The sequence below is a fragment of the Ambystoma mexicanum genome, chromosome 7p (genome assembly GCF_040938575.1).
Source record: "Ambystoma mexicanum isolate Mex_15411 chromosome 7p, UKY_AmexF1_1, whole genome shotgun sequence".
Taxonomy (NCBI): domain Eukaryota; kingdom Metazoa; phylum Chordata; class Amphibia; order Caudata; family Ambystomatidae; genus Ambystoma; species Ambystoma mexicanum.
Genome location: NC_090939.1, coordinates 596,122,833 through 596,137,696, shown reverse-complemented (window position 1 = coordinate 596,137,696; position 14,864 = coordinate 596,122,833). Strand labels below are relative to the sequence as shown.

General features: G+C 43.9%; 1 protein-coding gene across 2 annotated transcripts in view; it reads left to right on the top strand.

The window, feature by feature from the left end:
- The window catches only part of OCA2 (OCA2 melanosomal transmembrane protein), a 1,377,074-nt gene extending 1,362,617 nt beyond the window's left edge, over positions 1-14,457 (top strand). For both annotated transcript variants that reach the window (XM_069636602.1, XM_069636601.1), the window contains one exon: positions 13,822-14,457. In XM_069636602.1, the coding sequence (XP_069492703.1) occupies positions 13,822-13,909 (88 nt within the window). In that variant the 3' untranslated portion in view covers positions 13,910-14,457. The remainder of the gene's footprint in view (positions 1-13,821) is intronic.
- Positions 14,458-14,864: the final 407 nt, after the last annotated feature.

Genomic DNA, 14,864 nt, shown 5'->3' with positions numbered 1-14,864 from the left:
ATATCTTACAAGCTCCCACCTTAGGTAAGCCTCGGGCTGCCTTCCAATGCCCGATGTCTAAGGTGGTTGATACTCGGGGGCTCTCTGCTCAGTCCAGGTCCAAAGTTCAATACGAGCTCTGTGACATTCTGGATGATGACCCAAAGAAGGAAACACTACTCTCCTTTAATGTGGCGGCGAAGACCCTGGTATCGGAAGTGTGGGGAGAAACCCATTTTGGCAGTGGACTGGGACCTGGTGAAGAAGTACCATCCCGCTATGTCGGACCCAGCTTTCCTTTCTGCCCATGCATCACCTGAAAGCCTGGTGGTTCAGGCCGGGACAGTGAGCCTGAAGATCTCTACCTTTCCATCCCTTCCATCAGACAGGATGAGTTAAGAGGTTTGATGCGTGAGGCAAGAAGGTGTTTGCGGCAGGCAGTCTAGCACTGCGGGCCGTGAATGCATCTTGTTCCATGGCAAAATTCTCCTTCGTCCTCTGGTCATTTGTAGCAATGCGGCAGAGTACATCCTAGAGGGAGAGATGAGGGATGGATTTCTATCCTTAGTCTCGGACGGCAAGGAGACGGCACTGCAGATGCTGCAATCTGGACTGGACACTGCGGACTCCGTGGACAGGTCCATGGCCACTAGCACGTGGTCATACACCATTCTTGGCTACAAATGTCAGGGTTTGTAGCCAAGGCTGACAACGCCCTCCAGAAGGTCCAGTCGACTAAGGCGACTGCCAAGTCTTTAGGGCTTGCAATTGAGCAGCCTTCCAAGCATCCCTCTTTTCAGGGCAGGGGTTTTCGCCTCTTTCCTGGCTTTGCCCAGAGGAGCCGTGGACAACCTGTGTGAGAAGGGGCCAAGGCAGGTGCCTCCCGGGAGGTAGATTTAGAAGGGGTACCCAGCAGGGAGGATGTTGCAGCGACTGCTGTTCCCACCACCACTCATGGCGCCAAACTTCAGTGATGGGCTTCTTCACACATCACCAGTGGGCAGGAGGCTTTCCTTGTTCTGCATGGAATGGTTGGAGACCACGTTCGACACTTGGACCTTACTGGTCATCTGTCAGGGTTATTGCCATCCGTTTCTCCAGCACCCAACGGACCATAGTCCTATAGCCACCCCCTTGTTTCCGGATCCAATCCTCCTAGAGGAAGTCTGTCAGCTTCTGGTGAAAAGCACGATCTAACTGGTTCCGTGCCCAGAATGAGGAAGGGGGTGGCACTCCACCTATTTTCTGTTGCCGAGGAACGATGGAGGCTTGCACCCCATTCTGGATCTGCAGTTGCTGAACTTGCTCAAGATAGCTACTCTAGCGCAGCCCTTGATCTGCAGGACTGGTTGGTTTCCCTGGATCTTCATGATTCCTATTTCCATTTGCCAATTCATCTAAAGCACAGGAAGTACCTGAGATGCATAGTGGGCCGACAGCATTACCAGTTTAAGTTCCTGCCGCTAAGTCTTTCGTCAGCGCCCAGGGTTTTTACCAAACTGCTGGCAGTGGTAGCGGCTCTCCTCAGGAGGGGGAAGGCATCCATGTCTTGGACACTCGCCTGGGCAGGGCTTTCCTGCCCCAGGATCGAGTGATGAGCATCTTTCAAATGGTCAATATCCTCCAATAACAGGGAAAAAGTCAGTGCCTCGGCTTTTCTGCACCTTCTGGGCCTCATGGCATCCTGCCTCCTTGTCGTGCTGGAAGCAAGGCTGTGCATCAGATAGCTTCAGTAGCTTCTCCGTTAACAATCATTGCAGTTTCAGGGCCACATGTCGGGCCTTCTATAGGTCTCTAGCCCAGTGGCCCACGATCACCCGCAGTGGTCCCGTGCGGGACAACTTGCTGAGAGGTGCATTTATTTTGTCAGACTTTGCCCCCATGTGATGGTGGTGACGGGCATATCTCTGACTGGCTGGGGTGCTCGCCCATCAGACCTTACAGTGAGCAGACTGACTGTGTTCTCCCGTGGAGTCTTGGGAGCGCATCAACTTGCTGGAGTTGAGGGTGATCAGGCTGGCCCTGGTCACTTTCCTCCCCTCTGTGAAGTGCAAGACTGTGCTAATCGTAACGGATAATGCAGTTGCAATGCACTACCTCCACAAACAAGGGTGCATAGGGTCCTCTACACAGAGAAGCAATGAGACTGTGTGTCTGTGCTCTGGAGAACAGTGTTTCCCTGACAGCGGTTCATCTAGCCAGACGGGAGAATGTCACTGCGGATGCCTTGAGCAGACAGACTTCAGCCTCACACAAGTGGGCGCTCTGTTTGGAAGTTCCAGAGGTGATCTTCTTTATTTGGGGAACTCAAGTTATTCTCTTGCCGTGCCAGCAGAAAGTGCGAGTTGTTCTGCTCTAGGGAATTTCCTCACCGGTGAGCTTTGGTGGATGCACTGAAGGTCGAGGGGACTTTCAACCTCCGTTATGCGTTCCCCCCAATCCCTGTCATTCCTCTGGTTCTCAGGAGATTGCGCCTGTTTGGAACCACGATCATCCTGATCGCCCCAGACTGAGTGGTATACTGAGTTGCTGGACATACCCATATGCCTTCCAAGGCGCCTTCCGACAAGAGTGGACTTGCTCTCCCTATCAGAGGTGTGGGTCCTCCACCCGAACCTCAACAGCCTGAACCTTTATGCTTGGCTACTGAGAGCCTGAGATACAAGGATTGAGACCTGTCGGACAACGTCCTCAATGCGCTCCTTTCAGCTCGGAGGCCAGCTACAAAATCTATGTATGACAGCAGGTGGCAAAAGGTTTCGCTTTGTGACCGGAAGAGGGACCTGGATCCTTTAACCAGTCCTCTGTCCCCTAGGTTGGATTTTCTGCTTTCCTTGGCCCAAGATGGCCTGCAGATTGACACTGTGAAGGGTTACCTTGCCGCTATTTGTTTTTCTCAATCCCCACTGCTATGCAGTTCTTGTGGGGTTTGTGTAACCAGTTTCCTCCCAGCCAGTTTGTGGTCCCAGTATGGAATTTGAGTTTAGTTTTACATTTGTTTTATGAGTGCTCCGTTTGAGCACTTTAATGCCTGTTCTTTTAGATTGCTCACCCTTAAGGTGATTTTCCTAGTTGACATCACTTCCACGAGACTGGTGAGTGAGCTCCCGGGGTTGTCTGTTTTACCTCCCTATTTGGTTTTTTTCATTGGGAGTGAGACCCTCCTTTCAGCCAAAGGTGATCTCGGATTACCATCTCTCTCCGAAGATCCATTTTACTGTCTTTTTTCCTCCACTTCACCCCTTCCAAGGTAGAAGAATGATTCCACCGGCTGGACCCGGTATGGTCCCTGAAGTTCTACATCTCTCATACTAGAGAGGCTAGAAAAGATGACCAGCTTTTCATTAGTTATGCTGATGCTCGTGCTGGCAGGGCTGTAACCAAACATACTCTGTCTAGCTGGTTCATTCTCTGCATCTCAGAATGCTACGATCTGGCTGGGAAGGATGTGCCTGGGTGCTTAGGTGGAGTGGCTGCCACCTCTGCCCCGCAGATGGGAGTCCCTGTCCTGGACATTTTCCATGCTTCTCTGAGCACGTTCGCAAAGTAATACTGCTTAAATTCCCTTGCCGGCCGGGATGCCCGTTTTGGTAGGGCAGTTCTACAGAGTTTTCTGGTTTAGGTGATGTCCTTGTTTCCTCCCTCCTCCAGATTTACATACTGCTTTGGCAGTCTATCATAGATGAGAAATCCGTGGCAGGAAAGAATCCATTAGGAAAACTAATTATTTACCTCTCCGTAATGTTCTTTCTGATGGATGTTCCTGCTACGGATTCCCATCTCACTCCCTAACTGCCCATCTTGCAGGAGCTAGTACACCTTTGGTTATATGATCCCTCAGCTTCAGAGTACTAGGGAAAAATGGGTGGAACTGAGGTCATGGGGTGCTGCGCCACTATATATGCTGGCCCCGACGTTATACCCAGCGCGGAGCGTGTAGAGGCATTGGACGGAAGTGACGCAGAGTTGTGCTGTGCCCCTGGTGCCGGAAAAGGTTCTGGAGAACAGCTGCGCAGAGATAGGGATATCATAGATGAGGAATCCGTTGCAGGAACATCCATCAAAAAGAACATTACGGAGAGGTAAGTGATTTGTTCAACACTTTAATAAAACACACAATCTGCAAGTAGAACGAATGAGATTGCTGTAAAAAGACCCTCTCGAAAGGAAAGAACAGAGAAGCTGCAACAGCCTGGGGAAAGTAGCACTCTGATCGTAGTTCCGGTGATGGTAGGTAAGGTACTACCACAAAAGGGTATGTTGTAGAAAACTGGAGCGAACATGACTTAGCCTGTCTCTAGGGCCCAAGTGGACTGTCGGGGCAGTTCAATGTCACAGTACCTGGATTAATTTCTTGGTGGCCTGAGGCATCAGACCCGGGTTCAAACATTGATGCAAGCTGATCAGTCTCAGCTGGGCACGTGAGATCTTGGAGGCCCTGGCAGCAAGCATGCGTTGAACGGGCAAATGTGGGGGCTCTGTGTGGATGAACGGCAGCGGTTCAATGATGCAAGTCAGGGTGATCCCAAGAACGCTTTGCACTTGACCAGGCTGAGTCATGCTTTAGCCTCTGGGAGAGGTTGGTGAGTGAAGCTCCAGTGGTTGGAGTCGGTGGGCAGAGGTCATTAGTGGTGCACGAGGATGTGTCAATGTGCAGTCAATGAGGCAGTGGTTCTCGTGCTAGCGTGTCTGAGCCATGCTTGTAACCCCCGGTTAGAGTGACCCTCTAGAGAGACAGTTCAGGTTCCGGCATTGAGCAAACCCTTCGGGCCTGGCTACTGACAGGCTTTGCTAGGACACGATGCAGTGTTGAGCTGGTTTAGAGACAGTGCAATAGTTCAGCTGGTTGGAGGAACTCATACCAGCAGCAGCGCCTTCCCTATTGTTCAGGATGCAGAGAATGGGGAGCAACCGGTTTGGTGTTAGGGAACAGGGAGCTTTGGCTGGTCTGGCCCTCCGTTTGCTTTGAGGCAAAGGCCTCGAGGACTGGATGCACCGGTTCAGGGTCTGTTCTTCTATCCCAGAAGATCTGTTGCAGAATGTTTGGACCTGATCCACAGTACTGGTCACTTGCAATGTTTCCTGGGAGCGATTATGGGACAGATTTTACTTTGGTCTTTGACAACTTCTTCACCACCGTCGGAGGGCTTTGGATAGTTCAATTGTCCCAAACGAAGTCCTAGTGAGTTCAGAACATCTCTCCGGCCTTAAAGGATCCTTGAGGAACTGAGGGAATTCTGCTGAAGGGGGTGTGAGACACCGTCTTTTAAAGGCACAATTCCTCACATGATTGTCTACAGTAAGCCTGTGTTAGGGGACTAATCCCTGCCCCTGGCTCTAGTGCACTTTGCCCTGTTTATCTTGCACCCAAAGTGCTTTGCTCCAGAGGACACGGAGGAGACGGGAAAGAATGAGAAAGAAGATGATGAAAGCCTTCTTCCAGAGCTCTCCTGGCCTTTTTATTCTCGCCCCCTCCCACCTGCTTACAACAAAGATCTTTGGATATGCGGCACCCTAGTGTGTGGCTAGTCCTCCTGAATGGGTGTCCTCGTTTGATACCTGGGCCCAGGACAGCTGCCAGCTGTCTCTCAGGCAGAGGGCTTATGAGCCCTCACAAATAGAATTAAAGAGAGGCTTGGTCCTCTGGGTTTCTGTCCTGCCGTGTGGCAGTATCGCCCTGTCTGACCCAAATACATGTTACCTTCCACAGAAGAGCTGATTCGCAGGAACCGACACATGTGCAATAACAAAAGGGGTATAGTGGCTATGATCATACGTATAGCCATGCACTATGCATAATCTCAGGCAAAGCTTATTCTTAGAGATTGACCTGCCAGCAGTATGGGGTACTCATGATCATCTTCATTTTGGTACAGGGGTCATATCTTAAATGTCGCCCATGTGCTTCAGTGACTTTGCTGTCCCTGCAGTAGTTGAGTGGGCATCTTGTGACATTTGAACCGGCTCTCTGCCAGAAGCAGAGCGTGTGCTGCAGATCTGACAACTGATGCAGCGGTGCACAAGTGCACTATGCTTTTGCATGGAGTTGCGACAAAGGCAGATATGGTTAGCAGGTTACCCCTTTGGAGAAGGAATCCCCCGTATCATCTTATGTACTAAAAATAAAAAAAGCCAGAGCTTTGTGCCCTTGCCAGATGGAAATTCCTCACAACGTGGCGTGGTCGAATACGAGGGAGTCGTTGAGAGACGTCAAGCCGCACTACACACCCTGTCAACGTTTTCCGAGCAGCTGACACTTGATCTATCAAAATGAGGAATCTGTGGGAGAAGAATTCATTAACAGAACATCACTGTTAATTTCTCCTTTTTAAGAAATAGGTAATCAAGTAATTCCATTCCCTATTCGAGGTACTTTTTAGGTGAGGAAAAATGCATGCCAACTCTAAAACTGATCTCTTTGTTAATCCACATTTCTTTGCAACTAGTAATTCATGGAAAATAAAAGATGTCATCTTACCTCTTCATATCCGCAGTAGTAGAGTTGGGTGGAAGCGGTAGACGGCAGGCTCCTTTGTTTCTATCGATTCTACTTTTTGGGTGGTAGTATTCACTCAGTGTTTTTGTTGGGGGGTATTTTTGTGGATGGTTCCACCTGATCTGTAAGGGTGGCACACATCAATAGCATGGCCATGTATTTCACAAAGAAGAAATAATCTATGAAAATGGTAGAGCTGACTCCACTACGAATAATTTGTGCAGCATTTTAAATATTTTATTTAGTTTTTCTTTCCGATTATGGAAGAAACACATCTATTGAAGTCTGAATGTGAGATCAGGAGTAACATTTAAAATCTGTTTGTAGGTAGAAATTCTGAGACAAGTAGTAAACTTAACAGAGCAAAATATTTGGTGCAGGTTACAGAGAAATATTAGGAGAATGACTGCTTGACACTCTATGGTTATTAATTTAAAATCTTTAGAGACATGCTTTTCCTGGCAGATTTACTGCTCTAAATGTTTGCTTGTCATGATTGTCCAAAAAAGCATGCATAAAATAATGGTATGAGAGGAGAGTGGGTGTGTGTGTGTGTGTTTGTGTATATATGTCGATATATAATTCAGTCAAAATGTTAGTTGAAGTGATGTTAGTGTGATAGTTTATAACAACATCTATGAAATTCAGCCTGAGTTTGAAGCTGCACCACCTTAACTCTGAGCCCACCCTTTAATGAGCTTATGACCCTGTTAGAAACTAGCTTGCACTGATTTAAACTGACAGTGTCCCATGATATTCTGTGTGATGTCATCAGTGGCCCTTTCAAGCAGGTCCCATACCCCATAAAGGAACTCCACTCGGCCTGGCATGTAGCCAGGGCCAATAGCCGCTTTACAGCTCTAGTGAATCCACGGGCAATTGACACAAGCTCGCAACACAAGGGTAAAGTTAAGTGTAGATATACATTTGAGAAATGTTGGTTTCAATAAAATATTCTTCACAGCAGCCACAAATTGAAGGTTTTAGAAAGCTCAGCATCCATCAGAATTCAAAGTGCGTTCATTCTGGTTGTCAGCTTGAGACAGCTATCCAAAGGCAATGGTGTTGTGCCTGGCACCAGGAGTTCTGCTTATGTGGGGTCATTTTTAAACAGTTATTTCCCATTCACGCATCAATTGAAAACTAGCAATTGGAGAAATTGCATATGGAGTCCATTGTATTAGGTGATATTTTTAAGCACGATGTAACGTCTGCATTTTTTTTCTCCAAAGATGTAACGATTATACCATTCCAGCCTAAATTTGAGCCTGGTTTTATCTGTGTTGGATTTTGTGGGGCTCTACACCAAAACGTAGATTTAAAATTAACGATTTATGACCATGGTTTGAAAATAACGGGTTTATGGATTCATAAACTACCTTCTTATTTCAATCTGCTAATCTCCAACCAATTTCGATCACTCTGTCCACATCAATGCAGGCGTCATTGAGTCTTTTGTGCCTTGATTGACACAATTCCATCCTGGTAAATTCTGCATCAGGAGCATTAGCAATGTGCAAGAGCACCTGGTGCGTTCCAAGTGCCGGATGGGATTACCACAATAATAATCTTGGGCCCAAATAATCAGGCAGACTCAAAGAATATGGCAAAATACTACTTGATTATCAGATCAATGAAGTAGGGAAACCTGGCGAAGCTCACACACCCTCGAATACATTTCGGTTACACAAAAGCTTCATACCCTGATGTACGTCAGCTATGACGTCATCCTATGTGACTAATAGTAAAAACCTATTAGGGTGAGGGATTGGTTAAGGGAACATATATATCTACAGTTCATTTAGGTGTTAGTAACATTATTGGCTGCTCCTGATATTATATGCACGCCTGGAACAACCTCTAAATAGGTAGAATACAGATAATAGCAGAGAAAAATAGCAGCGGATTGGGTCCTGCAACACTTGGCAAATTAGCCTACCATCTATCATCAGTATCATCAGTTAGGCCAAAAGCCAAGGCTTGTTCTTTGTAGTTTACCTTGCTAGCTGTTCTCTTCTCCGGAACTTTCAAGGGAGTTAAGGTACATTGTTATCTGTATCTGGAGCCTTATGAGTAGGCCTTGTTTGCCAGTCTTACATCTCTTGTGAAGAGGTCATGATTATGTACATTCTGCCCTTCTATTTAGTGCTATTTGATTCAGTTAGGCTGAGTGCTATTACTCTCTCCAGCCTCTGGAGAGTTGATTGCTCCGTCTTTCATTTACTTTCTGCATCTTCAATTGTACAATACTTGGGACTCGCACATATTCACTCCTTTGCTTAATCGAAGAGAAATACGCCCTGCATACATAGCTAATTGTCCTTGACTCCATTTGTGCTTTGCAGTTGCCTCTTGCTGTGGCATCCTTGATCTTGAATCAAACAGCTATCCTTTGTTCTTGCACAAGCTTGTATTCCAGTGCCTGACAGCTCTGCAGCCTTGGTCTCTCTCCTTCAGGCTTCTCGCTTACTATTATATTGAGTTGACGTCCATTTTCTCATCATGGCTGATTTACCCGTGCTCTAATCTCTGCTGCACCAAAACAAAAACGTTGTTGCCAACAGGTAGTCCTAGTACACTCTTGATTGGGGATTCTCCCAAGAAATCATTCTTTCTATATTAAAACAACATTCAGTAATACTCATTTTCAAAATACATGTTTAATATTTTCTTATTTTTCTATCAAATATTTGCTCATCAAAAAATTCATCTACAAAGTAAAAAGTCCTAAAGACTCAAGAACCAAAATTTCGCTGTTAACTCAAATCCCACCTTTGACTAATTGGTAATTCAGATGCAGTGATTCTTACATGTATTGTTCCAATAAAATTCATCCATGTCCACATCAGGAGTTATTTTACATCAAATAACAAAAAACAAAACATATTTTTCATCTTTCGATATTGTTGCCGACATGTTTCGGATACTTAGCTATACCCTTCTTCCTGGGCTAAACTGATGTGGTTTCTTCGTTTTTTTTCAATCACTAGTATTCTACGAAAAAATTATAAAATAATATATCTCAAATTCAATTTCTATTTTTTGTTTCATTTTGTGCCTACTCATTTGTTTACAAAACAGTTTGTCACCCACATCCAAGACTCCCTGGTCTTTCAACTTCTTTAATTAGTTATAATCAAAAAGACAAACTTGTCATGTTGTCCAAACGTGGCACTACATTTAAACAAGCTTAAAAAATTAAATCCATTGATTGAGAAACACCATCACCCACAACTTACCCATATGTCCGTTAACATTTCTATTCAGCTGCAGTTCTCCTTAGTATCCCTGTATATCATTCTCTCTGCATCTAAGGGGATACAGGGTTCCGTTAGTGCCGCTCCGATAATATGCACAATGAAAACTTCATGAAACATTCTCTTGTTCTTATTAAGAGGCCCCCTCTCCCCTGTGCTTAGTGTCTCTCAATTGCTCCTCTTGCGTGGAACACAAAGCATCCAATGGCAAACCGGTCGGGTGCCTCGTGTTTGTCTCTGTTTACTCCATTGCCATGGCGACCATTGTAGCGAAACCGAGCCACTGCCCCTAATTGCAGGGTGGCCATTTTAGCCTGGTTTACAAGTCGAGCATTTCCAATCTAACTGTTAATCCAAATGTTGGCAACCATTTGTTTTCCTGACAATGTACACTTCCAATATATTATATCTCTTTCACAAAAATAAAGGCACTTGCCCATCGTTCTGCTATGTTATTTTTAACTTAATTTCTAATAATGTACTATCAGGCTCCTAATGGTTTTGTAATTCATATATGGCTGTCAATGGAGTTCCCTTACAATATTACAAAATATACTGCCCAGGTTTTCTCACATTCAATTCTTCAACTTATGTGGCTTAGCCTACGCCTGGATCCACCGGCATCGACACCTCCCCCTCCAACTGATCGTTTTGATGATCATGCATCCAAGCAATTTCTAAGTCGATATATATTATGATTGCTAGGTTGACATGCCTCTGGTAAGGATAGTCAAATGTAATCACCTTCATAGCGACTATTTCCAAAGTAGCCTGCAATTTGGGGATATTAAAAGATGTTAAGTAAGATGCATTGCATAAATCAACCTATTCATGTGGTAACTTCTATGATGCCCCATTTTTAAGAGCTTACAAAAGGCCCAATATAGTTAACCTATAGCATGTCTATAATCCTCTTGCTTTTCAACTCCTTCCCAAGCCTCTTCCATAATTCATAATGTTCACAATCCTGCATGATATTATATTAACGGAAATGATTCTTTGCACATCAATAGTTTGTAAGGCTTCCCGGACCAGGGCTCCAGTCACAATCTCAAACTTCTTCAGAAAATAATCTGATGCTCACAAGGATAGTGCTATCATACCCACCCAATTTCTCTGCATGTCCTTCCCTCCAGAGGCTCGGGTCCGTTTACAATCTGATTTACAGGCTAATAGCCTGCAGAAGCATGACAGATCCTACTCTGTAGTCATACCCCATGGAGTCAGTGATTCCAAGTTATCTATCCACTTTATCTCTCTCTGCCGCAATCTCTTCTTCAGATCACCCCCTCTTTTGGGCATCACCACTTTCTGTAGAATCACAAATCTTACCTGTGCAATGTTATGTTTTGCCTCTAGGAAGTGGCTGGCTACCGGGGACTTCAGATTCCTTGTTTGAATATTCGATTTGTGTTTCGTCCAACGGGTTTTGCCCTTAGGTGTTGTCATCCCAACGTGATAAAAGACATGTGGGCATTTTAGGCCATAAACCACCTTGGTGGAGTTACAAGTGCTCGAATGTATCAGGGGGATTTTTCTGCCTGTATAGGGGTGTGTAATACAATCCCCTTTCAAAATGTTACCGCAGTTTTGGCAGTTGGAGCACGGCTGTGTGCCTGTATGTTTGACCTTGTTGTGATGTTCCTTAAATTCAGCTTGCACCAACATGTTTCTTGGTGCCATGCTTTTCTAGTAGGCAAACCCTGGAGGTTTCCCGGGAACAATTTCTTTAGAGTGCTGTCTAAATTCATAATCTCCCAATTACATTTAATTATCCCTTTGATCGTATGACCTTGCACTGAGTATGTGGTGACATAAACAAATGATGGATTTTCCTTAGTAGATTTGGATTTAAGTAAATCTCTCTCTGAATTTCTTCCACCTTGTTCGATACATACTCTTAGTTCCGAATCGTTTTTTCTCTGAACATATTTTTCTTTCAATCGCTGGGTATTGTACTCTTTCCCTGATGTAATGTTTCGTCGGTACCTCATAAACTGACTGATCGGAACACTCTCTTGTGTACGTTTAGGATGAAAGCTTGTGGCAAGAAGTAGACTGTTCCTGTCAGTGCTTTTTGTAAAGATCATTGTATTAAGCGTATTGTTCTCTGCATAAACTTCCACATCCAAAATGTGAACCTTATTAAAGCTGTATTCTGAAGTAAACTTTATGCAGGGATGCATGTTATTGATCATCCTGAAATAGTTCTCCAGTTCGTCAACCGGACCCTTCCAGATCCCAAAAATGCCGTCTATGTACCTGGTGTAGAGCACCACGTTACTTTACCATCTTTCTTGTTTCAAAACAAATTAAGTCTCCAGATACAGCATGTACGTGTTCTCCAACTAGGCGCCATATCAGCCCCCATACGTGTACCAGGTATCTGAATAAAAATATCGATCCTCATATCTAAAAAAGTTTTTGTTAGTATTAGTTTCAACAAAGTCATGACAAACACCTTATCCGCCTTGCACGCATCATTGGAAAGCAATAGCCACTCCATGGCTTCTATCCCGGCTGCATGTCCAATATTAGTATATAGTGATGAGACTTCCATGGCAAAAAGTACATTGCGTCCTTGGACGAAGTCCACATCCTTGAATTTCAATAAGAAATCACTGGTGTCCTGAAGATAGGTTGTGATGTTTTGTATCAATGGCTGTATTACTTTGTCAAGGTACTGGGCCAGTGGTTCCAGCAGACTTCCCATTGCTGCAATAATAGGTCTTCCTGTGGGATCTGTTCGGCTTTTATGGATCTTTGGTTATATATATAATACTGGCATGATTGGATGGTCAACCGTCCGGAATGCTTTAGTGTAATCAGTTATAACACCTTGTTTCTTAGTCTCCTCCACCACTTCTTGTATCAAGGATTTTACTTATTCAGTGGGATAGTGTTGGACCTCTCTGTATGTTTCTCTGTCATCCAGTTGCCTGATAATTTCCTTTGGGTAGTCCTTTTTTATCCATCAGGTCTAGCGCCCCACCTTTGTCTGCAGGTTTAAATATGATCTCTTGGTTGTCTAAAACATCCTTGAGTGCCTGTCTCTCCCTGTTAGTAAAGTTCATATGTTTGTTCTGCTTGAATTAAATTTTACTCAGATCCTCGAGGACCCATTTCTCAAATGTTGTTAAAATGGGGTTTTGTACCTGAGAGCTGAAGTAGCTCTTTGGTTTAATCTCTAGAAATTAAGGTGATTCTGGTTCTTCTATTCCATATATTCAAAGAAAACTTAGTTTCAACTTCCACATTAACTTAAAGAACTACATTTCTTTTCTTGTATCAAGGTGCTCGTATGTTGTGGAACAATGGATAATCCTTTCTGTAATACTCTATTGTAGCAAGCTTTTATGTGTCTGATGTTCTGTGCATTTCTGCGTATATACATGTACTACATCTCTAGTTATTTTCTTCATGTATATGGTTTCTTCACATTTACATGTGTTTACTTTGCTTCTTCAGTTATCCTCTTTAAGTATTACATTGTTTGTTTGCCATCATGTCTTCTCTTCATGATGTCACTTTACGCCTGTCTGATTTCACTTATAGCTCTTCTAGCTCCACTGATATCTGCAGACTTCCTTCAGTTTGAGGGTACATTACATATGATTGTTTGAGTGCATAACGTCTCTTATCTTCGATGTGGTATTGGAATAATACCCCGGGTCAGGCATAGTGTCTTCTTGTTCTTCCAAAATGACAGAGGTGAGGGGTGGGGTCTAATGACACATACAGCTGCTTCTCTACAGCCTTCTACTCTACACAAACATTACATAGCAAGATACTCTATAATTCCATGGCTTCTGTTGGTAATGATTCTGAAACTGGAGCTATCAGAACATGGTTTGATGACGAACTGCAATTGCAACCATGGCTTTCTTTAGTGGAGTATTCTAGTGAAGCCTGTTTAAAAAACAAAAACGTAGCTCTTCCCATACCCTACTGCAATTAAAATTATATGGAAGGATGCACACAATTAACCTGTTTTATGATTTCATAATATTTAAATGCTTGTGAATATTTGAAGGCCTAATGATGGACTGTAGCCTATTGAATTCATGTGTGCTTTCTTTTGATTTTCAGATTGGGGTTTCCCATGATGCTGGTCTCCACTACCCTTGGGATGTGCTACCTTCTGGTTGTTCATGTTGTTCTAGGCTGGAATTCCTAGTCGACCATCATGTCCTACTCCAGTGCACAGAGTACGGACAGCCTGCGAACAAATCGCTCTTCTGCATTTGGAACAGAATGTTTACAAATGATGCATTCTCTATTGACTGGTGACTTAAGTGAAATGATGCATTCTCTATTGACTGGTGACTTAAGTGGTACACATTATTGCCCTATTTTCTGTGGTAGAACTGCAAGGATATGTCTTGCAGAAACTTGCCATACAAATGTTTCACCAAGTTCATACAATGTTTGAGCAAAAATATTAATCTCAATGAAATATATTTGAGATATTGTTGTGCTTTGAAAATAACTTTTTGTATCACCCCATTGTTAATTGGCAGCTGGAAAATTCAGCTGTAGCTACATCTTAAAAGCCTTTTAAAAGGATAAACGGTACATGCATTGTTCTTGAGGCTTTATGCACTTGGCTTCCTATAGTGAAGATAACCTCTTTCTGTACATACCCAAAGTAATTAAGATAAACCTGTACACTCGTAATAATGTACATTTGTCTAGATTGAAAAAATAAACGTGTTACAGAAACAATTTAATAACTGTGTGCCCTCATTTTTGTTTAAATTGTGCATTTGTTTGAACCTGAATTGAAAGTGATATGTTGAGTTTGTGGTGTATAGTCTTGCAGTTCACTTAATTCTCTCTTCCTTGAAGATGTACTTTAGGATTGTATTTTGGAACTAAAAAGACGATTTAAGCAATGAAGGTACCTCTGGTGCATTAAACCATAATGATTACGTTTGTATCTTTAGAATGATCAAGCCAAATGGGTGCTCGAACTTCTCAATGTTCCTCACAGCAAGGTTATGCTGTTCTGGGCAGGTTCCACCTGTCCTCTTGTATTCCCATGTTACACCCACAGCAGGGTTTGATGCCCACCATTCAATTGCAAGCCTGAGATTTGAGGGTCAATTAAAAAACAATTGGAGGCCTTGGAC